The sequence below is a fragment of the Rattus norvegicus genome, chromosome 1 (assembly GCF_021556685.1).
Source record: "Rattus norvegicus strain SHRSP/BbbUtx chromosome 1, alternate assembly SHRSP_T2T, whole genome shotgun sequence".
NCBI classification, from domain to species: domain Eukaryota; kingdom Metazoa; phylum Chordata; class Mammalia; order Rodentia; family Muridae; genus Rattus; species Rattus norvegicus.
The window spans coordinates 43,265,153-43,291,696 of NC_141534.1; the positions used below are offsets into that span (position 1 = coordinate 43,265,153).

At 40.7% G+C, this 26,544-nt stretch overlaps 1 protein-coding gene across 13 annotated transcripts in view; it reads left to right on the top strand.

The window, feature by feature from the left end:
* Esr1 (estrogen receptor 1) overlaps nucleotides 1-26,544 on the top strand; it is a 392,546-nt gene that overhangs the window by 157,624 nt on the left and 208,378 nt on the right. For all 13 annotated transcript variants that reach the window (NM_001433731.1, XM_087622361.1, XM_087622605.1 and 10 more), the window contains one exon: nucleotides 8,502-8,692. In NM_001433731.1, coding sequence (NP_001420660.1) covers nucleotides 8,502-8,692 — 191 coding nt within the window. The remainder of the gene's footprint in view (nucleotides 1-8,501; nucleotides 8,693-26,544) is intronic.

Sequence of the window (26,544 nt, forward strand, 5' to 3'; positions counted from 1 at the left end):
AAGGTCTGCACTAAGGTGTAGACTTTCCCCACGACCCACCATTGTGGTCAGGTTTGCTGTAGACTCATCCTAACTACCGGCATTATTATCACATCTGTTCCCAGACATAGATGCCTCTTAATGATCCAGCACTGTGACCAGTTCTGATCCCAGATATAGACTTACATTCCGATGCTTTGCATTACAGATGATAAGGCCAATTTCTGCATCCTGAGGACACAGCTCTATGTAGATCATTGCACCTTATTGGTTTTACCTTTGTGATATTCAAGTAACTTGACTACTACTGCAAGATGCCATAGGAATTTTCAACCCATGGGAAACTCTCCTCTTTCCCCTGATCTAGTTGAAGTTTCATGACATCTTTCTAGAACAAGGATGGGCCCAGTTAGTATGATTATTAATGTTATATGTATGATCTCCTTGGTTTGATACATTGCATAATGGACAATAAACATTCCCCCTTCTTCTTCAGTGTGCCTTCTGCTTTTGTAGTTGTGTTCACAGTTGAGTTTTTGGCATTCTGGAGTCATCCAAAAGTTAGTTTAATGAGGAACACGTTGCTGAGAGCATATATTTATTGTAGCTCTCCAGATTTTTTGTTTATTTTTTACTGATACCTTAGACACAGATTTTACATATTCCATTTACATTGTGAAATGGTTGCTCCACCGATCCATTTATTGATTCATCTACTTACTATCAATGTGTGCTGAGTCAGTATTTGAGCTGAGGCACAGCAAGAGAGATTGAATGAATTCAATGGAAAGAATAATGTAGCTCCTAGCAGAAGAGGTCAAGTCCAGACAAACCTCTGACGTTTAGAATGGGAAGAAGCTATTTCAAGGCTCTGAACTTTAAGAGAGGTGGCAGAAGAGGGATTCGTGCCAAATGAGACCTCAAAAGTACCATAGTTTCCTCCTTACAGCCATTGGGACAACTGTACACAGCAAGAGCGACAAGAAAACCAGCCCCGAAAGGAGCTAGCTAGAGACCATAAGTGGAAAATGATGTTTGCACTGGGTGGAAATGTAAGATGGTGGAGCCATTATGGGTAAACTCATGACAGATATTTAATATGCTAGAAATACAGGACTGGGGAAAGAGTAAAGTGCTCACCAAGCAAGCATGGGGACCCAGTTCAATACTTGCCACTCATGTAAACCATGATGTCACGTAGTTGTAATCCCAGTGCTGAGGAGGTATAGACAGGTAGGTCCGTGGGGCTTTCCTGGCACTCAGCCAATCCTAATGGGCAAGCCCCAAGTCTTAGTGTGTGACTATGTCTCCATAGGCAAGGTAGGTGGTTCCTAAGGAACAGCAGCCAAGGCTGACCTTTGACTCCCCCACACATATGCATATAGGTGCACTTACACCCACACCCACAACTATACACTAACCTATAATTAGAATTATGTTCTAGGAATTCTGTTTCTGATTATCTGAAAGAATTAAAATATGGGTTTTGATAAAATATTTGTATAGCTATGTTCATTCAACATTATTCACAATGACTCAAAGGTAGAAATGACACACACAATATATTCATAATGTATAATATATTAATGTTATACCTATATATAAATATTTAAGCAAAATATGATAAATATATACTGTGGTACATTATTAAATCTGAAAAGGGAAGGAAACTCTAGCCCAGCATAGTGGTGCATACCTGTAATTCATAGGTTGATGTAAGACAATATGTTTGAGGCCAGCTTGGGTTACATAGTGAGTTCAGGGTCATTCTGGGATACAGAGCAAGAGCTTATCTCAAAGACAAACAACAGCAAAAACCAATAAAAAAATGGTAGCCAGGAGTAGTGGCTCATGCTTTTAATCCCAGCAATCAGAAGGGAGAGACAGGTGGGTCTCTGTAAGTTTGAGGCCAGCCTGGTCAACATAGTAAGTTCCAGGACAGCCAGAGTTACATAGTGGGACCCTGTTTTGAAAAAAACAGGAAGAAAAGATTTAACACATGCTACCACATGAATCCACATGAATGGATATGAAGGACACTATGCTACATACAATATTCCGGACCCAGACCAGTCAGATACTGTATGATTCCATTTGACACGGCTGCTAGAGCCATGGCATCCACTGAACCAGAGTGTAGAAGGATGCCTGAGAGTAGCTGAAGAGGGATAAAGTAGGAATTATTATTTAATGCGCGCAACTCAGTTTTATGAGATGAAACAACTCTAAAGACTGGCTGTGCACCAACATGAATATACTTAACACCACTTAACACTTGAGTTGCTTAACACAGTAGATTTTCTCCTGTATATTTAACTGAAGGCAAAAAAATATATAAAAACAGAAATAAAATCACAGAGCAGTTGTTCTTTGGACTATGTGGATACTGGAGGCAGAATCCCTTCTCAAGTCCCCCAGGTCACCTGTTGTTTTCATTTAAGATCTTCATGATCAAGTGCTGTGGTTTGCTAACTTGTTTTGAAAAACAAGGAGAGAAAGAAACCAGGTTGTAAAACTTTTATTACACATTTGAAAATGAAGGTCTTAAAAGATTCAACTTGAGCAAGTTATCAACAATGGAGAACCCAAGAAAGACTAGGTTTAAGAAATGAGCGCGTCTGTTATCACCCCAAAGACAAGCCTGTAGATGGAAATTGCGCAGGTTGTGTGCTGCATAGATTATGCAGATGGTTGCGTTGTAAAGCTACAAGGCTCAAAGCTAGCCCATAGGTCACGGGCTATGGTCTTTGGTCTGCTGCCTCTCACTGGGATTGGAATTGCTCTTGCATTCCTTCTTGCTGGTGCATAGTGAATGGATGTTGGGAGAGATGGTTGGTGAATGGATCTATGCTCCTCCCTGCCCCATGCAGCCTCAGGTGGGATGGAGTCTCAGCCATTGGGCAGCCTCCATTTGTCAATTCACCCTCTTGGTTTCCGGGTGACTCGGTAGTACCACAATGAGAGAGTGCTACTGTCCTTGAGTTCCATCCTGAGGTTTGCATCCCCTTCCTTGGTGCCCATCCCTAGGTTGCCTTTGGCCAGTGAAAAGGGACCCCACAGAGTCAAAGTCTATAGCTCTGTACATACAGTGAGCTTAAGTATCCATCATGTCACCCACCAGGAGGGTTTGAAACACTTTCTCAGTCCTGTGTTGTCTCTACCTGCACGAAGGCAGGAGCCTTGGTCTATGGTAGGGTGGACATTATTAGACTAATCCTCTGAATCTCTTTTCTTTTTCATGTCCTCATATTCTGGCCATTGCCTTGGTTTTTGCAGTCAGGACACTCGGGGCATGGGTAGATGTCTGTTGGTGATCAGCTCATGTGAAGCAGGGATTAAGTCGCCTGTAGTCGCTACAACTGGCCCCATTGTTGCTTCCTGAACTGGAACTCCATGCTTACAACTTCATGCCCATTTCTCCTTCTGTGGTGCAAACGCCAGCCTCACCATCACCTGCTCCTCATGCTACTTCCTGAGTCTGGTCCTCCAGGAAATCTGGTACATGAAACATCTTCCTTTGTGTCCTTCCTGTTGATGAACTGCTGTGTAACAGTTTTCCTGAGGAGAGGTAACACTCAAATAAGTCTATTCACACCCCAGCAAGAAAGCTACCAACAGACCTCAGTTATGATTACATCACTGTCTAATTTGTTGAACCAATGAGAGTTTTTAAAAAACTTTTTTTTTATTGTGTACGGGCACTGGGTTATTTATAAGGAGCTGGGGTAACTCAAAAGGAGCTGCATTATAAGAAAGCCTAGCCAAAATGGGAAAGATTACCCAAAACTGCAACCTTGGGGCCTTGTTGACAGGTCTAGGTGTTTTCAGGTACCTCCTCACTCTGAACATCCCCCCCTTTTACAACCTCAAACAATTGTCACTTCTATTGTATTGCTGGGTAGGGATCCTCAAGACTCTTCATATTTTTCGACTCACCACCCATAACTGTCCACTGACTACTTTGATAAAAACCCAAACCTTGGTTGTGATGGTCTTGGCTCTTCCTGGTCCTCTGTGTGCGGTGATGGGTGTGCTGCCGTGGTTCACTCTCCTGGCATGGTGATGGTGGTCTGGAGGTCTGTGACAGTCACAGGTCTGGATCCGCTCAGCCCTCTGTGAGCATCACTCTGGTCTCACTACCATCAAAGTCCCTGTAAAAATCCCGGCTTCCTTAAAGTGGACCACGGGCCGAGTGCCTGACATCAACAGGAAATCTCCCTGATAATGCGGACAGCCCAGCATCATGGTCTGCACACCATTTATATCATAGGCAGGGAAAGACAACCACTCTGCAGACATTTCTTTTTACTACAAGATGATTTAATGAAAATGAACTGTCTTATCTTTTGTTTTTAATTGTCAACCCAGACTCAAAGGCAACTACAGTGAGGGAGCACAGTTGAAAGACATAGTTAGCATTTCTCAGCTATGGATTGATGCCATTGTTCTTGTTTCCATGTCTCTTAGCATCAGATGGTCCATGTATGGTCTTCACTTCTTTGTTTTACTTTTGACACAGTTCAATTTTTTATGAGAGTTTTGTATATCTTATTGTAGTTAATGATGGAGTAAATTATTGTCTATATTTTTATGAATTTGGGGCATGTTAACTTTTTCTCAATTTCCCCTACATTCCCAGCTCAGGGTTTTTTCCCAGTTACTTGTAAACAAGACAAAACAAAACAAAACAAGGGGAAACAAAACCTGTGTATCCTATACACTACTTTGCTATACCATCCAACTCTCTTTTACTATATAGAGATGGTTGGGGGAATATTTGATACATTAGATCTCTTTCCTGTGTGTGCCAGTCATTCGGTTTTTCATTCAGCAAACATGTATTAAATGCCCATGGACTGCAACAATTAATATGGTATAAAACTCAGTTAAAATCATATAATGATCATGCAGAGGACTGGAGTTTAGTTCCCAGCACTCAGAGTAGGCAGTTAATAAAAGCCTGTAACTCTAGGCTATGATGCCTCTGGCTTCCATAGGTACTTTTACTTATGTATGTGCACATACATGTGCACATACAAACATACACACACAATTAATTATAAAAATAGATATACTCTAAAAAGACAATAAGTTTGTCTACTTCATACTTGTTCAATATCTGTGCCCTTCACCAAAGACATGAGCTTCTAAATTTAAATAACCACAGCTGCTCCCTACTGGCTTGAATCATCCATAAGACATTAATAAACAGTAAAAAGATCCAGGATTGATAGGGGAGCTCAACAACACGAAGATGAAATGGAAAGAGATGGGTAACAGAATAGGAACAAGAACTGGAAGCTTCGAGCCAATGCTCTCTAAGGATCACTAAAAAGTAAAGAAATCCTATTTGAGACTGCCAACCTCAGACCTAAGTTATTTAGAGTGGAAAAAGTTGGCCAATTCAGATGTACTCAAACAAAGGAGCCAACATTTTGTGAGTTTTATGGCCGATGTCGTTTATGAACCATTAAAATATTGTATGCAATATTAATGACGGGGAAGAGCAGGGAAGGGTTATGAAATTGGAACTGAAAGGAAAGCTTTGAGGGGAGGACCAGTGAGTTCATGTGGCTTTGTTATTTGGGACATGGTGGGAATATGAGGAGGAAAACAGGAGTGTCTTTAACCAAGAAGTCCTGGGAGCTTAGTTGGCTTTGAAAGTCTCACATGAACATTTTCACTTACACTATCTGTCAACCTCATTCACAACCATATTTGAATATTGTTTTTAATTCATTTAAAAATTATTACAAAGCCCAGTGCCACAAACCATTTCCTTCTTCTGAAGGTGTTGGCCATGAGGTCTTATTGATATTCAAAGAGTACCTGCTATTGGCATTCTCCACTGGCCAGAAGATGGCATTAAACCCTATGGCTGGGCACACCACACACTTGAGTCCTTGAGTCAGAGAATATGGGGAAATCAAGTTGGTACTGACTTAGATTCTCCATCCCTACTGGCTATCTTTCTTAGTGCTGGAAGTTGCTATGCAAGCTACTGGCATGGAAAAATAATCACCATTCGTATCCAGCTGTAAAGCTTGAGAGCAGGAATCATTACAACCCTTGTAAGACACTCATTGGTGTAGTAGTAGCACAGACATCCCTGGAGTTAAACACAAAACACTTTCTCATTGAATTTAAGGCCTGCTGGACAAGATGAAAACAATATCAAACACCATTACTGAGGCCAAGAACCTGTGCTCAATGGGCAACTTTCTACTATTTGCTAAAGGGGCAAAGTTCTAAATTCAGTCCTTAAGATTTACTGTCCTATCTGTAGATTAGTGTATCTTTCAACCTACATCAGTGAAACTTCTGTCTATGGTTACTAGAAATTAATACAGAAATTCACAATTGGTCAGTGTGCAGAGAATAAGAGACTGTATATTTCTTAGACCTAAGTGGGACACTGGTATCACACATCCTCTCCTAAGGCTCATGGGTCATTTTGGAAGAGGAGCTCAAAGATTGTAAAAGCCAAAGGCAATGAGTGACACATAAGGACCCATACTTTTTTGATGGCATGCACAAACTAAAGCTAGACAAAAATCCAAGCATAGGATGGTAGAAGAACATGAAGTTCTAGCCCCAGTTAAAGAGTTATTGGCAATTTATAGCTGCTGAGAAAGGGAGAGTCAGTTAACTTTAAGGGGATGGCCCCTGGCAGGTTGCTGTGGTAGCCAGAATGAAAATGGCTGCCATAGACTCATAAGTTTGAATGCTTAGTCCCCAGATGATAGAACTATTTGGGAAGGATTAAGAGGTCTGGCCTTGTTGGAAGGGTTGTGGTCTTGTTGGGGAGGTGCCAGTGGGTGTGGCTCAGCTACAAGTTCTCAGCTGCTGCCCCAGCACTATGCTTGCCTGCTTGCTTGCCTACTGCCATGCTCCCTACCATGACGGTCATGGCTACTAACTTTCTGAAATCACGAGTCCCAATAAATGTTTTTTTTTGTAAAGCCATCTCCTTCACGGTAATAGACAAGTAATTAAGACAAATTCCCACACTTAGAAGGACACCCAAGGATACAGTAGTAGTAGGAATTGGACTTGATGGCTTTAATACAAAACAAGGGTACAAGTTAGGTAGGTAGGAGAGGCAGCATTGATGTGCTCTGGGAAGAGATGGCACACAGTGAGCGAATATGATCAGAATACATTGCCTGGGGAGCTGAACAGATGGCTCAGTGGTTAAAGGCACTGGCTGTCCTTTCAGAGAACCCAACATCTGCACCAGAAACTCAAAACTACCAGCAGCTCTATCTCCAGAGAATCTGATGCCTACTGCCCCAAAACAAGTGTCCCTGCACCTATGTGGACCACACACAGACACATAGAAATAAAATATATTTTAAAATATATTGTATGAAATTCTCACACAATTAATAAAATCTCTATAGTACTGAATGAAAACTCCATTCCAGGCACTATGCTGGACTTTGACTATGCACATCCGATTTTTTCCGTTATCTTTATGTGTCTGAATATGTTCAGTCTGCATGGTGTCTTTGTTATCCTCTCTCACTCCAAAGACCCATTTGGGAGTCTTCTTAGATTATTTTTTTAGCCACTCTTTCATTTTCTTTATCCCAATCTTCATATTAAGTTTTCAGAAAAAAATGGCCTCCTTTCATCCTCACCTGCTCACTCCACACATTCTCTGACCATGAGGTTTTGGTAGGGGTGGGGCACCTCCACTCCCCCTCCTGAAAGTCCTTTTCTCAAGTCCAAATTCACACGAGCAGTTCTTTTGTTGGATTTCTCTGTCCAATTTGACACATTGAAAGCAAACTCCTTTTGTAAAGTGTTCTTGAAGCTTTTTACTCCCCCGTTTTCTTGGGTCCTTTAGAGCTCCGCTTTCTTACCGTACACACTCGGTTTCATTCCTGGGATTTGCTCCTTCCACAGAGGCTTTAAGGGTTGGGATAGCCATCTGTGTTCTGAAGTTCTTCCCATTCCACGTGCTTGAAGATGTTGGAACATCTTCAAATTGCAGTGTCAAGTTGTAAAAAGGATCTCCCAGGGTTACCTGATAACAATAACATAGGATTCGAATTGTTATCGTGTCCTATGTGGGGTCTCCGTAGGTCATCACTTCGTCTGTGTTCCAAATCCTCCAGCTGCTTCCGGCTTTGTCTCTCTTTCCTGAAGACCCTTTGTATGGTGCAGAGTGGGAATGAATTGTGAATCTCTGAGACAATGAAGCTTGTTAGGAACCTGCTCAACTTTGTTTTGTTTTATGGATAATCCGCTGGAGTATGCGGTCCATTTCTTAAACAAGTTTGTAGAGAAAATCAATTTTTCTTCAAGGTTAATACAACAGGCAAACACCTTTTGCTGCATGTGTCAGAAAGAGACAATGAAAGATCATTGTGTAGATTATGAACCATTATTTCAAAATGTCAGAATAAAGTGGGTCTGCTGCATCCCCCCTGGTCTCACACTCTTCAGAGGGGAAAGAGGGCTTGCTTCTCAAATGCTAATGGATTTGCTTTCCCCCCTTCCTATCCCACCCCCAGGTCCAATTCTGACAATCGACGCCAGAATGGCCGAGAGAGACTCTCCAGCAGCAGCGAGAAGGGAAACATGATCATGGAGTCTGCCAAGGAGACTCGCTACTGTGCTGTGTGTAACGACTATGCCTCTGGCTACCATTATGGGGTCTGGTCCTGTGAAGGCTGCAAGGCTTTCTTTAAGAGAAGCATTCAAGGTAATAGCGTGTTGTCTAAAAACTGCTCGATATATGACCTTAGAAGCAGAAGAGAACAGAAAGGAGGATTAGTTGGTTTTTTTTGTTTTTGTTTTTGTTTTTTTTTTTGTACAGAGCTATTTGCACAAAACACGAACATCTAGTAAGTCTCTCTTTTCTCCTTGGTGGAAGCCTGGTAAAGACACAGACTTTCAGGACAAGTGGTCATGCCAGAGAAACTGTGGCAGAGAATTTCTGCTTCCTCCTGTCAAGATCGAGACAGCTTTGAGCAACTCCACTAGAAGACTTGGTAGCTGGGTCTCTAGTGTACAGAGAAATGTCTCTGGCTTGATGCAGGGATGGCAGGTGTACATTCATATTCCTTTGGCAACTAAGCTTCTATGATGTGGTGTGTTTCTGTCTGCAGATAAGCATCTCTCTACCTTGGCCTTGTCCAGGTAAATATTCTCTTATGATCTTTACTCCAGACCGACTCTGATCCAAACTGTTCTTTTCTGGCCTTACATCTCTCTCTTGACTCAGTGGACCACGTGGCCTTTTGCTAACATGAGCAGACTCAATGTCTGGTGCCCTGTGAGGGACCTACCATTGGTACTGTGTAGTTATAAAGAACCAACTGTACCGTTTCATCCTTCTGCCTCCCTCGGTCCCTTTTCATATAAAGTTTAGAAGTGCTGCTTTTCTGACATGCTGTTGCTCCTTTAGAAGTGCTGAGACTATCACATTATACAGAATTCCACTGGAAAATGCCAGTCATTTTTGCTACCTAAGGTGTATGTGCTAAAGCCTTCTTGACAGGGACAGAGGCCTGACGGTACTTTTGACTTCTTGAATTCATAACTTTTTCCTAGCAGTGTGGTAGTTTTGTCCCTTCTCTCTTCTTTACCTTTAGAACTTAAGTAAAGCTTAGTGTAGAGGTATGAAGGATACTTCTGCTGCAGTGCCGACTTAAGGAACTTGTTGAAACCAGAACCCGCCACATTAATAGACACTGACCCAAGAAGAGATTCTCAGGGACTTTCCGCTGCAGCTCTTCACTGCTCTGATACGGGCTAACGACCGGGGGATGGTGCGCACTATTTATCCTTCCTCCACAGCTGGGAGAACATTTTAAAAAGCTGTTCATATCTTAATAGAGTAGCCTGTGAGGTCAATGTGGTCCATTTTAAAAGCATTTTCCTTGACACTTATTGCTTTCAACATCTTTAGAATTCTGCTGTGAGACTTGGACTCTTTTGTCTGTGTTCCTAAAAAAATTAATGATATTCTCTATAGCAACTCTTTGTATATATCTCTGTATCTGAGTGTATCACACACAAACTATTTGTTTTATTAGCTGATATCATTTTAGTTCAGAAAAAATAAAATTTAAATCTGACTTTAGGTTATATAAACTTTGTCAGGCTTTTGGCAAATATTTTAATCTGTGGATTTACTTTTCATTTGATTTCATGCAATCTAAATTATCATTGTTTTCTCCAATCATGTGCTTACATAACACACACACACACACACATACACACACACACACACACACACACACACACACACATATCAATGAAGAAAATGTAGCCCTTTAAAAACAGGAATTTGGACTCTAGCAAAATTGCTCTGTGAATAAATCACTTGACACACGAGTGTGAAGGTTAGAGTTTGGATTCTTAGAAGCCATGGAAAAAGCCAGACTGGTGTAGCCTTCACCTACAATCTCAGCCCTCAAGATAGGCGATACCCAGCCCAAGATGGATAGATAGACCAATTAGAATTGGCACACTCTGGTTTCCACAGAAGACTCTGACCTCTGTAAATAAGTAAAGTGAAAATCGGTTCATGAAGATACATACTGTCAGCTTTAGACACACGTACACACATACAAGAGATATGATTAGGGGACATGCTCAACTGTGCCATTGGATAAGTTATTTAATGAGACTGGGTTTTTATTTTTAATCACCAAATGTTATTTAGAGCACTGGTCAGAAAGATTTTTATTTAAAGGATTAAAATAGCAATCATTTTGGCTGTTGCATAGCCATACAGCCTTTGCTGCAGTCATTTGGATCTAGTACTCTAGGCAGGAAATTGGGAATAAGGAAGAGTAGCTCTGTGGGACAATATGCAAATAAGTGGGAGTGGCTACCCACACAAATGACTATGACTATAAGTAACTGACCAGATCTGGCCGGTGGGTTATATTATTGTGATCCATGATTTGATTCCTACTTGCATATCTATAGTCTAAGTGTCATTATTTATGAAAGGAACCTTTTTTAGACAGGTTGTTTTTAAACCTAAATTTTTGGTGATTCAAGTTTTATCGGCACTTAGTCTATTCGTCTGGATGCCCTGAGGGGAAATTAAAAAAGTGGAAGACATGTTTAACAATATCAAAAAGTTTAGAGTTCATTTGGAAAAGTAGAGACAGCTTGTTTTCATGGTGCAGTGGGCGAGTAGGTACCTGTGGGCAGAGTGCTACCTACTCAAAGAAAAGAAAGTAGGGATACTGAAGAAACTGTTGCTGTGAACTTGACGTTGTTGTGATTGAAAGAAACAGCAGCAACACTGTATTCACAGGGCTTCCATTCTATTTGTAGATTATTGGAAGCTTGCTAAATAAAGTTCCTCAGAACCCAGTATTGAATTTAAGCCTCAAGGCCAGCAGAAAAGAAAACAATAAAAGAGAAAAAAATAAACTTGGCAAAACAGTGAAGAAAATATAGGTTTATATAATAAACATTTTGTTAGTACAGAATTATCTCAAGATCAAGTACATTTTAAAATTTAAGATTTCACTTCTTTTTTGATAATATATATAATTCGTGTGTGTGTGTGTGTGTGTGTATGTGTGTGTGTGTGTATAGAATCTCCATTTTATATTAGAGACTAAATACAATTCCAGTACAATTGTACCAAGTGAAAGCAATTTTTACCTGGTTTCAAAAACTTTTTATTCATTATGGTATGGTCACTTACAAGGTTTCTGAGGCAGGATAACTTCTTAGAACAGAGTTCTGAAAGAAGCCTAGAAAAATAAGGTTGAACTTTAGAGAGACTGTGAGACCTAATAATGGTTAAGGTCTCTGTATTTATTAAGGACGTGTATTTATTGGACACTTGTTTTAGGCAAAGCATAGTACATACACTTGGAGATGTGAAGACAGGGAAAGGACTGGTCCCCGTTTGCACTGAGCTTATAAAATAGAGTCAGAAATGAACAAACAAACCAGCAATTACATTGTGTTTGACAAATGTGAATGTAGGGGTGGATGCGGACTCTCAGGAATCTAAATTTCACTCAGTCCCTGGAATAGTGACTAAGACTCTGAGAATTTTTACTGATTCAAATTAAGTCTGAAGAACAACTCAGGAGAGATAAGTGGAGGGAGGCAAGGATGAGTGTTTAGTCATCTGGGTGAGTGTATGATTGACACCCGGAGAGACTACAGAGGTTTTCCAAATAACAGTTGACAATGTTAACTTGTCATCATTTTAAATAATAATGTTCTTGAGTTGTGTGTTTAATCTGAGACTGTGTCAAGGAGCAATGCCACATTTCTTTTCCATTTTAATAATGTTACCATATACTTCATCTGTTTCCAAATCCACAAAAGAGTATACAATGCAAGTGCAAGAAGGTTTCCAGTCCTGTTTTCTTATCTGAGTCTTGATAACTGGGAACAAAAAGTTTTCCTGAACTCCCCTGGCTGTTTATAAATCACAGTGACCGTCAAACCCATTTAAGGACAGTGAAGGGTCTGACTCGTGGGTGGAAAGTCCTGAAGATGTTGAGGCTTTGCCTATTTTCCTTGTCACTTAAGAAGAGAGCTAGAAAGGAGTATACATCAGATTATTCTCTCTCTCTCTCTCTCTCTCTCTCTCACTCTCTCTCTCTCTCTCTAAGTGTTCTGGTTGAAGAGGCAAAGTGTTTGACTGGAAAGCATACACATTTTCATCCCTCACTTAGCACACAAACTTGATTACTTAAGGAATTGAGTAATGACTTCAGTTGAATGTATTTTTAAAGCAAAATAAAAGATCTAATTTAAGCTAGAGGGATGAAATTTAATAGTAGTCTTAATTTATTAATCCTTGCAGGCTTAGAATTATGGCTTTACACAGTGACTGTGGACTGAGTTACCTGATCAGATTATAGCTTTAGCAGCCAGGTAGTCTCTTGGGTTTCTTTTGCAGGGAGAGAAGATTCTATAAAGTCATTGATCCTCTCTCATTGTATTTCCAGAAGGTAACAGGGCACAGTGAAGACCTAGCCTGTCTACATAATCACTTCACATGCTAACAGTTACATGTAGAAGCTGCCCATTATTGAATTAGACACACATGATGAAGCACATGCTAGCTTACAAGGTATCTGTAATAAGGAAGAAATGGTTTCAAAGTGATATCTGGTTAAGATTAACACAATGGAGACCTTGAATCCAAGGAGGACAGTGTAGAGAGAGATTCATCTGGGTTTTAGAAAGCTTTAGTATGAAAGCATCCAGCACCCTGGATAGCTCCTGCAACAGCTGTGCTGGGGAAACAGATTTATTTTCTCAAGAATAGGCTTGGGGCTGGAGAGATGGCTCAGTGGTTAAGAGCACTGCTTGCTCTTCCAGAACACTCTGGTTCAATTCCTAGCAACCACCTAGCAGTTAACGACTGTCTGTAAACTCCAGTACAAGAGGATGTGACATCCTCACACAGACATGCATGTGACAAAGCACCAATGCCCATAAAAATAAATAAATAGTTTAAGAACTTCAGGTTCACTTGGTAGGCTCCGTGTACTTGTAGAGATCTGTTTCTTTATCTTGGGGACTCGCCTCTGTCCACCCAAGGGGTGTGTGTGCTTATACACCTTTTCAAATAATTTTTCTCTCTCTCTGAGTGGCTGTGTGCATCCCTGTGAAGGTTAGGAAGAGCATTAAAAGTGGAGAGATACCCATTTCTTTATAGGATTATCTTATTTCTGAGATATTTTTAGAGATATGTCTGAAATCCTGTCCATACCCAGGAAATATCAAATCTTTGGTCCCAACATTTCTACTCATGACCCTCTCTAGTCTGGATCCCATGTAACAGCAAGTGAGATGTTTTTGATTAATTGAGTCATATGATTTTGAACTTAAAATTCCCAGTGTCCTTATATTAAACTTCCTTTATTGGGGCTGAAGAGATGGCTCAGTGATCAAGAGTGCTTATTGCTCTTCCAGAAGATATAGTTTGGTTCTCAGAATCCACAACAGGCAGTTCACAACTACCTGTAATTCCAAGCTTTGAGGGATTTAACACCCTCTTCTGGAGTCTGTGTATATCTACATTCATGTTACACACACACACACACACACACACACACACACACACACACACACACACACACGAACGAGAGAGAGAAACTTTAAAATCTTTTATATGATTCAATTATTTTTACCTATTCCAACTTCTGCTAATGTCTTCCTATTCGCTGTAATTAAGCTGCATTTGCCTTTTCTTTTCTTTTCTTTTCTTTTCTTTTCTTTTCTTTTCTTTTCTTTTCTTTTCTTTCCTTTCCTTTCCTTTTCTTTTCTTTCCTTTCTTTTCTTTCCTTCTCTCCTCAACATGGCAACTGTTCTTCAGGACCTGAGCGGATGTGGTTCTCCCAGTTTTTTTGCTTCGATCACCCAGCTATTTTCTTGACCAGCTTTGGATATGTATGTGGTGTGCATGCATATAGGCGCACGCGCGCGTGTGTGTGTGTGTGTGTGTGTGTATGTGTGTGTGGTGTGTGTATGGTATGTGTGGTGCGTGTGTGGTGTGTGTGTGTGGTGTGTGTGTGTGTGTGTGGTGTGTGTATGTGTGTGTGTATGTGTGTGTGGTGTGTGTGTGGTGTGTGTGGTGTGTGTGGTGTGTGTGTGTGTGGTGTGTGTGTATGTGTGTGTGGTGTGTGTGTGGTGTGTGTGGTGTGTGTGGTGTGTGTGTGGTGTGTGTGGTGTGTGTGTATGTGTGTGTGGTGTGTGTGGTGTGTGTGTATGTGTGTGGTGTGTGTGTGTGTGTGTGTGTGTTTGTGTGTGTTTATCACTCTTCACATTGTTTTGTGAGTCAGGGTCTCTTGCTGAACCTGGAACTCTCTGGCTATTGTGGCTAGCCAGATTCTTGTGTGGATTCCCTGTCTCTGCCTCCTATGTGCTGGGATTATAAGCTGGTTGTTTCATTTGGGTTAGTTTAGCAGGGAAGGTGCTAGTGAAAGAGTTCTATTTGATAGGTTTGGAAAGAGACTAAAGGTTTCTCACAAGCAGAAAAACTTTTGGCACAGGGGCTGCAGAAGTGGTTCAGTGGTTAAGAGCACCTTATGTTCTTGCAGAGGACCTAGGCTCAGCTCAAAGCATTGATGTGGTAGCTCACAACTGTCAGTTCGCTCGAGGTCTAGGGAAATGAAGCCTCCTCTGGCCTCTGCAGGCACTATGTAAGGAGGTGGTGAACATACATCTGTGCAGACGAAACGTTTACCTACATAAAACAAAAATTAAAAAAAAAGATTTTGGAACAGAATCCTGGGTATGTGAAACAGGACAGATGGAGATAAGCCAGCTGGGAACAATGTAGGGCTGAGCTCAGTGTCTTTGACACAGTTCTTCCACTTTTAGATCTGTAAGTGGGTCTATCCCCATCTCTGCTTCTGCCTCTCCTTCCTTCCTTCTCCTCCCAAGGTTTTTCAGGATTTTGTTCACATCCCATATGGATCTAACATTGTCCCCACAAAAAGGTTGAAACTACTCTATCCTCTCATATCCCAGAATGTAGCACACCTGCAAAATAAGGTTGTGGAAAGCATAATTTATCAATGAAGTCATTCTGAAGTATGAGGGCTTTTAACTTAATATCCTGATATCCTGGTAAGAAGAGGGGGACATGGAGAGCCAAGTATGGTGGTGGAGAGAGATTGACATGAGATATCTACAAAGCCAAGAACAAAAGAGCTTATTGGCCAACACCAGAGATGCAGGTGTACAGCACAAGCTGGGCTCTGCCCATACATTTATTTCAGAATTTGATATTGTAGCCCCAGGAGGCAAGGTGTTTGTGTAACTTTAAGGCATTCATTTGTGGTGCTTTGTTAGGGCAGGCATAGGAAACCAATTCTATACTCAAATTCCAATATTTTAAGATTCCATAAATAACTCCTAAATTGACCCCTGCCTCAACCCAACTTGTCAGTTACTCCCAGGTGATTCCTTATACCACTAGCAGCTGCTGGCTAGGAGGCACACTCATCCCTTCACTACTGTCTCAGACATCAGACTTTGGAGTTCCAGCCAGTGTTGTGCTTTGCAGCCCTCGCCTCTAACGTTTCCAGCAGAAATCTTGGATGTTTCTATTGAGTTTATTGTTTAAACATATACCCACCAAGTTCCCATTATTCAGACTTGGCTCCCTTGCCCAAGATAGTCACAGCATGTCAGTCTGTCTGTCTCTCCTACACCATTTGTTTGTTTTGCTTCCCTTTTCAGTGAGCCATTCTGCACACTGTCTTTCTATTAATACTCTCAAAGAAAACCACTAATCTTGTCATTCCTTTGTACACGATCCCTTAATGAGTTCTACTGCTCAAAGAATAATCCTTAGACAGCGGTGTGAGTCACCTATGCATACCTTGTTCTAGCTTTTGTTTTGAGGAGTTCTAAAGTCACTATCTGTACTTATTTGTATGTGGCTGACATGACATAAACTAGATTGCTCATCAGTTTATTGGTCAGAATTCCTGCTCAGTCTTTTTTTTACATTAATTAATTTATTTATCTATTCACTTTACATCCTGTTTGCTGCCCCCATGGCCCCTCTTATACATGCCTTCTCCCTATTCTCATTCTCTTCTTCTCTGAGAGTGTGGAGGTGACCCCTGGGTATACCCGCACCCTGGCACATCAAGTTTCTTCAGGTCTAGCTACATTCTCTCCCACTGAGGTCAGACAAGGCTGCCTAGTTAGGAGAATGGATTTCACAGGCAGGCAATGGACTTACAGATAGCCCTTGGTCCAGTTGTTAGGGGATCTGAATGACGACCTCGCTGCACATCAGCACACATGTGCCAGGGGGTCTAGGTCCATCCTGTGTGTACTCTTTTGTTCAGCAGTTCAGTCTCTGGAGCACCGAGGGTTCAGATTAGTTAACTTTGTTCATATTTCTTTGGAGTTCCTATCCCTTCCAGGTCCCCTAATCCTTCTGCTAACTCTTCCACAAGACTCCCCAAGCTCTGTCCAATGTTTGACTGTGAGTCTCTGTATCTGCTTCAGTCAGCTGCTGGGTGGGGCCTTTCAGAGGACAGTTATGCTAGGCTCCTGTCTGCAAGCATAACTAAATATCATTAATAGTTGTCGGGGATTAGTGTTTGCCCATATCAGTATGGTACGGTAGTCTCTGATAAAGCGTAAGCTGTCAGCAGCAGCGTGCATGAGAGATGATAAAGGGGAGTGAATGGGAGAAAATGGAAGTGTGGAGATAAAGTCAGTTTGCCCAAGTTTTCCAAACACATGTGGTATTTATGCAGTGGGACAAAAGGAAATGAAATGAAAGCCTAATGAAATAATGCACATTGTGTTAATGTGAATAAACATATAATTTATCACAGTGAAAAGAATAAATGATGTTCAGAGGGGAATGGATGAACAGGGCACATTAAGGGACAGGCCAATTTACTGAGGAAGCTCAATGCTAGACATGGCAAGTTGGAGACAGATGATAGCTTGATACACAGAAAGGACTGTTCTGCAGCCACAGAATAGAATTGACACTCTGCTCTAGTCCAAGGGTGGGGGTTGCCGTCATTTTCTCAATTAATTTTAAAGGAACTTGCTGACAAGAGCAGCTCCCCCATGAGAATGGCTTTAAATTATGAAAAGGTAGCTGTCGTCCGGCTTCCATTGTTCAGAAACTACCGGGATTGTGAATAAAGAGAGGAAGAAGGGTTTGACTTGGCTTCTTTCAGAGATTTCTGTGTGGGGTCAGCTGGATATATCATTTTGGGGATACAGAAAGCAGAAATCTATGGTAGAAGCACACATGGTGGATGAGGCCCATCAACTCATGGCTGGGGCAGAGAGAAAGAACAGGCTTGTGTCCCATATCTGCCTCAAAGGCACACCTAAGTGAGTGACTGGAAGATTTCCCACTAGCCTCCATTTCTTAAGTGCTCCAGCCTCTCTCAATAGTGCCATGAGCTTGGGGCCAAACCTTTTCCACATGTGCCTGTAGGAGAGACACTTATGCAAATCATAGCAGAAACTCCAAAATCTTCCTTTTGAACCTCAGAATAACACGTTAAAAGAGATTTCTGGATCTTCCTGAAACCTTGCGAAAATATCATCTTCATTCACAAGAACCTGCTGGACAGGAAAATCATGAATTAATTAACTGGATCATGCGATGCACTTTAGAATGTTAAAGTTCAAAAAAGACTATCCTGGTACCAACACATTAAACTGTACAAAGAGTGAAGAACCAGTATGAACCAGTATGAACATTTAAATGATGCTGACAAAAGAACCAAGATTCTGGTGGTTTCTGAAGGTGGGTTAGAGTATGGAAATGGGAATTCATTGGCCCCTCTTGAGGCTCAGAGCTTGTCTAATTCTTGTCTTGTCAGAATTCTGTCTTAATTGTTCATCTTGTGACAACTTGCATACTGTGCCATAAAGAAACAAGAGTATGTAGACCAAAGGCAGAGGGTATAAGTCTGCACATGGAGGAACTGTTACGTAACTTTCAAGGGAAAACCTTACACCGAACCTTCCTCAAAGATAAGCATTATCCTCCGGCACTGATAAATTTGCTAGATGTTTGGCTCTTGATACTCATTAGAGAGAAAGAAAAATACAGCATGAAAGTCAAGACCTGAAAACGTTCTTCTGTAGAAGAATCCTCAGGCCTGATCTTATTAATGGTTTGTTGTAGGCAACATTTAATGCTGCCTAGATTGCAAACTCGTGATCCTCCTGCCTCCGCCTTCCAAGGGCTGGGATGACAAACGTGATACCACACAAAAACACATTATTGATTTTAAATGTCTGTAGCTCTCCACTAGGTTAGACTTGTGGTATACACATGTCCCCATCTATGGATTTAGAGAAATCTGTAGGATGAGAAGAGTCACACTCCTTCTACCTGTGAGATGACATTGTTTCCAGTCCATTTCCCCCCCTTTCCTTCTTCCTTTTGGCCGAGTAATATTTATCTTGGAGATAATTAAGATAAAATGCCTCTGACAAATGAAATCAGTATAGATTCCCATTTCTTGGCAGCTTTTGTGGAGATAGCTGAGGCTTTCAGGGGCCTTTAAAAACCATGGCAACAAATACCTTCAAAGGGTAATCAAAGGTTCCAAATGGTTTTAATCGCTGGTGTCTTTTTTTCCTTTTTTATTTTTTATGTTACCACTTGGAGTATTCTTCTTCACTTTTTTTTGTTCATCTGATTGAAATTAAATTTCCAATTTCCCTACTAAGTGGTTCTCTTCTGGTCATGGCACTATTTCCATTAAAGTAGTAGCTTGTGCCCATGTATAGTGGTTAAGCTCGTCAACAATCCATTAGAAAGCCCCATTTATGAATGGCAATAATTTTCCACAAAATTATAGACAGTCTTTAATGGGCACAGACTCAAAGGGTATTAACCAGTCCTCAAAATTATTGGCTACATTGTCCTTACAAGCCTTACAGTGGTGGTCTATAGCCTTAGTCCTCCCCAAATTCTCTGTTCTTTGTGGAAAATGACTGTTGACACCTTTATATCCTTTAAAAATGAAAGGCTTGTTCTCAGACACCCACTCATTCAAAGGGAAGTATATTCTGAAGAATAGGAAGATCATTTCTGGTCCACATCCTATGCTATTACTGCACCAAATATGCAGATGAAGCTGTTACTTGCCTGAATTATTTTTTGTGGGAAAATCTACCTCATAAATCCAGGCTGCAGAATCTCTTCTTCCTTGTTAGTTCTGCAGCACGTGTGAGTCAGTGAGCAGATTTGACTCATTCGAAGAAGAATGTATCCCTGGATTGAAGAGAGAGATACAGGGAAGGAAGGATTACTGTCTCCCTAACGTGTCCACCTTCCCTTAGATGAAATAAAAAGATTTTAGTTTTCATTTGCTAAGAAACAAGGAATGGGAAACACAATTTAATTATTAAATTACAACCTCTCCCCCTAATAGGCACTTATTTTCTGTATTTGCTTTGAGAAGCAGTAAATGGATTTTAAATTTTTATCCAAATGCACATTATCCTTATCAGATGCACTCAGCAGTTTCAAGTCATGTACTAGGAGGTAGAGAGTGAATGAGGTTGAACGGAATCCAATTCTTTAAGAATGTATGGGTGAGTGAATGGGTTACATTTGTAAATATGATCTGGGTGGTTAAAATGTAAATGTAATAATTTTAAATGTGTCTAGACATCTCTCTGGTATTTCACTAAGCAATGCACAAAAATATTCTCCTTATATTCCATGGAAGATAAATTATAGTTCATTAGGTGATCTGAATTTGTAATTATTTGTTCCTTTGACACCTTGGAGGTAGCAACAAGGGAATACATTTGAAAATAATTATGCTTGGATGTTCCTATTAAGCAGTGCTGTGTGGTGCAGTAAAATCACCGTGGAGATGGGTTCCTTCTGATTTCCAGCACCTGCAGCACTGTTTATGCTGTCTGAGCTGCTGTAGATCTGCCTCAGCCCCACTGTCTCTGTTCCAACTCCGCACTCTCCTTCCTCCTTCCTTCGTAACATTTATAACCACGAGCAACTTCCTGCTCATGTTCCTCAAACCCTCTTTCCCAGAGAGGACTAACTTGTCAAAGTAAGGAATTTATATTTTCCTGTTGTTTGACTGCAACAGATATTTATTGTCTGGCATTTCATAGCAATATCATGGGAAGTTTGAGGATGCATTATGTGCAATCTGATGAAGGATTCAGCTGGTCTTCGACTGAAGATTTTGATAAATCAGGCAAGATTTAAACTCAGCCTTGGGGATGGAGAAGACATACCTTATAGAAAGGTTAGGCCCGGCCCGCAGCAGCTCTCTGCTTCCAAACCCCGTGGGAGAGAGACCTCACCGCCTGATCAGGTGGGCACTCCTGAGGCTGCAGAGCGGAAGAGACCACCAACACTGCCCACCCCTGCCCACATCCCTGGCCCAAGAGGCAACTGTATAAGGCCTCTGGGTTCCCGTAGGGGAGGGCCCAGGAGCGGCAGGACCCCTGCGCATGAGACACCACCGGAACCTGAAGGAAACAGACAGGATAAACAGTTCTCTGCACCCAAATCCCGTGGGAGGGAGAGCTAAACCTTCAGAGAGGCAGACACGCCTGGGAAACCAGAAGAGACTGCACTCTGTGCACATCCAGACCCCAGAGGAAAACACCAAACGCCATCTGGAACCCTGGTGCACGGAGGCTCCCAGAAAGAGCGGCACAGATCTTCCCGGTTGCTGCCGCTGCGGAGAGGACTTAGGCAGTACCCCACGAGCAAACTTGAGCCTTGGAACCACAGGTAGGACCAACTTTTCCCCTGCAAGAAACCTGCCTGGTGAACTCAAGACACAGGCCCACAGGAACAGCTGAAGACCTGTAGAGAGGAAAAACTACACGCCCGAAAGCAGAACACTCTGTCCCCATAACTGGCTGAAAGAAAACAGGAAAACAGGTCTACAGCACTCCTGACACACAGGCTTATAGGACAGTCTAGCCACGGTCAGAAATAGCAGAACAAAGTAACACTAGAGATAATCTGATGGCGAGAGGCAAGCGCAGGAACCCAAGCAACAGAAACCAAGACTACATGGCATCATCGGAGCCCAATTCTCCCACCAAAGCAAACACGGAATATCCAAACACACCAGAAAAGCAAGATCTAGTTTCAAAATCATATTTGATCATGATGCTGGAGGACTTCAAGAAAGACATAAAGAACTCCCTTAGAGAACAAGTAGAAGCCTACAGAGAGGAATCACAAAAATCCCTGAAAGAATTCCAGGAAAACACAATCAAACAGTTGAAGGAATTAAAAATGGAAATAGAAGCAATCAAGAAAGAACACATGGAAACAACCCTGGACATAGAAAATCAAAAGAAAAGACAAGGAGCTGTAGATACAAGCTTCACCAACAGAATACAAGAGATGGAAGAGAGAATCTCGGGAGCAGAAGACTCCATAGAAATCATTGACTCAACTGTCAAAGATAATGTAAAGCAGAAAAAGCTACTGGTCCAAAACATACAGGAAATCCAGGACTCAATGAGAAGATCAAACCTAAGGATAATAGGTATAGAAGAGAGTGAAGACTCCCAGCTCAAAGGACCAGTAAATATCTTCAACAAAATCATAGAAGAAAACTTCCCTAACCTAAAAAAAGAGATACCCATAGGCATACAAGAAGCCTACAGAACTCCAAATAGATTGGACCAGAAAAGAAACACCTCCCATCACATAATTGTCAAAACACCAAACGCACAAAATAAAGAAAGAATATTAAAAGCAGTAAGGGAAAAAGGTCAAGTAACATATAAAGGCAGACCTATCAGAATCACACCAGACTTTTCGCCAGAAACTATGAAGGCCAGAAGATCCTGGACAGATGTCATACAGACCCTAAGAGAACACAAATGCCAGCCCAGGTTACTGTATCCTGCAAAACTCTCAATTAACATAGATGGAGAAACCAAGATATTCCATGACAAAACCAAATTTACACAATACCTTTCTACAAATCCAGCACTACAAAGGATAATAAAGGGTAAAGCCCAACATAAGGAGGCAAGCTATACCCTAGAAGAAGCAAGAAACTAATCGTCTTGGCAACAAAACAAAGAGAAGAAAAGCACACAAACATAACCTCACATCCAAATATGAATATAACAGGAAGCAATAATCACTATTCCTTAATATCTCTCAACATCAATGGCCTCAACTCCCCAATAAAAAGACATAGATTAACAAACTGGATACGCAATGAGGACCCTGCATTCTGCTGCCTACAGGAAACACACCTCAGAGACAAAGACAGACACTACCTCAGAGTGAAAGGCTGGAAAACAACTTTCCAAGCAAATGGTCAGAAGAAGCAAGCTGGAGTAGCCATTCTAATATCAAATAAAATCAATTTTCAATTAAAAGTCATCAAAAAAGATAAGGAAGGACACTTCATATTCATCAAAGGAAAAATCCACCAAGATGAACTCTCAATCCTCATCTTCGGTTGGTTTATATACAAGTGTGCAATTTCTAGGCTTGAAAGTAAAATGATGCTATCTGGTGCTGGATAGAGGAGCCTTATTTTTTATTATGGCAGCTTGCTATTTTTGTAACATGGTGATTTGGTTGAACACAATAAAGTACAGTAGTAACTGATCTCCCCTTCTTCCTGGATGAGTGAGAAGATGATTAAATGTTGATGTCAGCATCCTTGAGCATATTCAAATGAGCTTCTGCTTCTGTTGAAAAGGATGCTGTGTTTGATTGTGGTCCGAAGCTTTGAAGCATTACTTGGCATCTCCTTCCTTGGAGGTCTCACTGTTTAAACATAACAGATTTGATAGCTTGTTGGTAAGGTGAGGTCCAGCTTGTCTCCACTAGGTCATCTTCATGTGAATCCGGTGGTTATACGGTTTTGTTCTAGGGATATTTCATTTTTTTAATAACGGTTTTAGCTGACATTCATGGAGAGAATGAATCCTTAGAACTGTGCCACTAGTGAAAGGAAATCCTGTCTAGAGTATGTTTCTTTACAAAGCTGTGTCACACCATCCTTTGGGCCCTCTGCTGGAAAAGTAGAATCAAGTCTCAAATAATGCCTTTTAAATTGTATCCTCTAGTATTATAGATGTAGGACAGTACTGTATCATACCTCTGTGGATGTAAAATAGCTTGTACCTGCTTTATGATACGTAGTAGTGACCGTGCTTTATCAGAGCTGTTTTTAATGATGTTGCTCAGAATGTTTTCTTTCCAGATGATGATTGAGAAGCTAATTAAAAAAAAATGGTGCCAGGTACCACAAGAGTAACAGAACTGTGCTGTTTTCTTGGGTTTTGTTTTTTTACTTTTTTTTTTTAATGGAGTGTGCTGGATGTCTCTACAGTTTTGTTCAGATGACTGCAGAACCTGGAAAAGCTGTTGCTGCTGTTGATGCATAACACACTGCTATTATTGGTCTTTTTATATAAATATAAATATATATATACAGATATATAATTTGAATTTTTTTGAAACTTTAGCTGTGCTGTCAACTTTGGAAAAAAGTATCCCCGTTTACTGTGTTGAGTTGGCACTGTACAGAAATTAACAGCCATATTGGTCTAGAAATGTTGAACTTAAGTTTTTTCCATTTGTACAGGGGTAACACACTGTATTAAATATGTAAGGTCTTAAAAAAAAAAAGAAAGGTTAGGAGTTCAGAGTCGGGGTGAGAACACTGCTCTAGAATAAACTAGAAAAGACTCTGGAAGAGATAGTTGCTCAACTGCCATCTGTCCAAAGCACATCAAAAGCATCTCTTTCATTGCTAACATCCTGGATTTTGTTTTTAGTTATTACTTGCCTAGTTCTGCATGGTCTGTGTAGTGCACACAGCATTAGCTAGCATGTTAGAACACTGAATGCTTTAAAACTACTTGTTACATAACTCTAACACAGTCCAGCTGTACCACTCTCACTGGCAGGAGCAAGAAGTCTCTTATGACAAATCCAGGATTTGGCTGGTGCTGCCTTTCTGGGCTGTGTGTACGATATACTATCTCAATTTAGTTTTAAAGCATAACATGGGAATAACAATAAAATATTAAGATATTCCTTCCACTGTAGTAATAGATAATGTAGCGATGGTAGAAAGGAAAGCACTGTGTTCTATTATAAAATAGTGAAAAGCAGTTGGTTCCAAGTAAAGAGTTGTTTGGGTAATTATAACTTAGAATCTGTGACTTTTATGTTTACGATATTCTTGATTTTTTCCTTAGTTATTTATGGATGGTGATTAAGGATGTGTTTGTTTTATTGACTTAAAATTATGTGTTTTGATGTGTGTGTGTGTGTGTGTGTGTGTGTGTGTGTGTGTGTGTGTGAATGTGTATGTGTGTGTCTGGGTGCCTGGGTGTGTGTGTCTGATTGAGTGCAGGTGACCACAGAGGTCACCAAAAGGCATTGGATCTCCTGGAACTGGAATGACTGTGAACCACCCAATGTGGGTGCTGGGGCTCAAACTTGGATTCTCTATATAACCACTAAGCCATCTCTCCACCCCAGTAATGTTTTGAACATTTGCTAGAGACTTTAGTTCCAAGAGATGTTACACTTCCATGCAGCAAGAGCCATTAGAAGAATGGTTAATGTAGTTACCCCATTTAATTCCTAAAATTGTGACAGTGATAACTCGTTTCAGAGAAGGTAGAAATTGATAAGTTCTCATCAATTGTATTACAGAGTGTTTGAAAGATTCCTCTTCTTTCTCCCCAAATTCTTTCAAATACTTTCCTTATGGTTGGCACTTCCAACCAAATGCTGTACATATAGGAGTCAGAAGAAACATGTGACTCTAGACCCTGTCAATGGGCTCCTTTGTTGTTTGTTGACTGTGTGTGTCTTGACTGTAAATCCATGGGGGGAGCTGAGACAGTGAGATGGATGTTAGGAAATCTTTGGCTACCAAGTGCCTTTCCTTTTTCCCTACTTTCACTCCCATATCTCTTTATCAAATCAAATCAGTATGCTATAGCCATGTGCCTTGATTTGAATTCCATTTTTCTGAGAAATAAAAATGCTGTTAAGGGCTCTACATGACAGCTATTGCTGATGAAATGCTGCATGGGGGCTGCTTTTTCTGAACAGAATGCAAGAGAAAGATTTGTATCAAATAATTTTTTATAAACTAATTCCTTTTATGTGTATGTGTATATACTAGTGCACATATTGGTATATTTGTTCTATATATTCATGTCTATGTACATTTTCTCTCTCTATATATGTATCTCCTATATCATTTATCAATCTATTAATATCTATCTATCATCCATCTATCTATCTCCTATCTCTATCATCTTTATCATCTATCATATATCCATCCATCACCTACCTATCATATCTATCATCTATCCATCTATCATCTATCTATCATCATTGTCTGTCTGTCTATCTATCTATCTATCTATCTATCTATCTATCTATCTATCTATCTATCTATCTATCTATCATCTATGCATGTACTCATTATGTATCCCTCTACACCTACCTACCCATTTATCTAAAGTATGCGTGATATTTGGACATGTGTCCTTTAACATATAAGTAGCAACTACCTATGAATTACAGGATCATGGATAACCTTTGATTTTTATTCATTGGCATTGTTATCTTCTCCATAAGCATCCATTCCTCACAGAATAAAACATCACTTCCACATGTGCTGTGCAGCTGATCAGGTGATTTAACACCAGCATGTTGAGGGCTGTTCTAACCTTGTATCCCACAAGTCTCCACTCTTTACTTTGAAAGTTTCTTAGTTTGTCTGCAAGATGCAAGTTTGCACTAAAATGCAACTTTCACTTCATTAGTTGTGAGTCAATGTGGAATTGTATTGAGAAGACATTTGGTAGGCAGCTCCAGGAGGCTATTATTACTCTGGGATACTGAGAAATCCTAGTGGAGGAGGTGAAGGACTTTGTTAATAAACCTATGAGGAGTCACAGTAGTTAAAGCTGCAGTATTGGCCAACAAGATGTCATTTTAGTCAATTACCCAAATTGTGATATTGACTCTAAGTATGCATTCTCATTTGGGAAAAGAAAGCCAGCTTTCTGCAAGGGATCTGGGTTGCTATCAGTGTGATT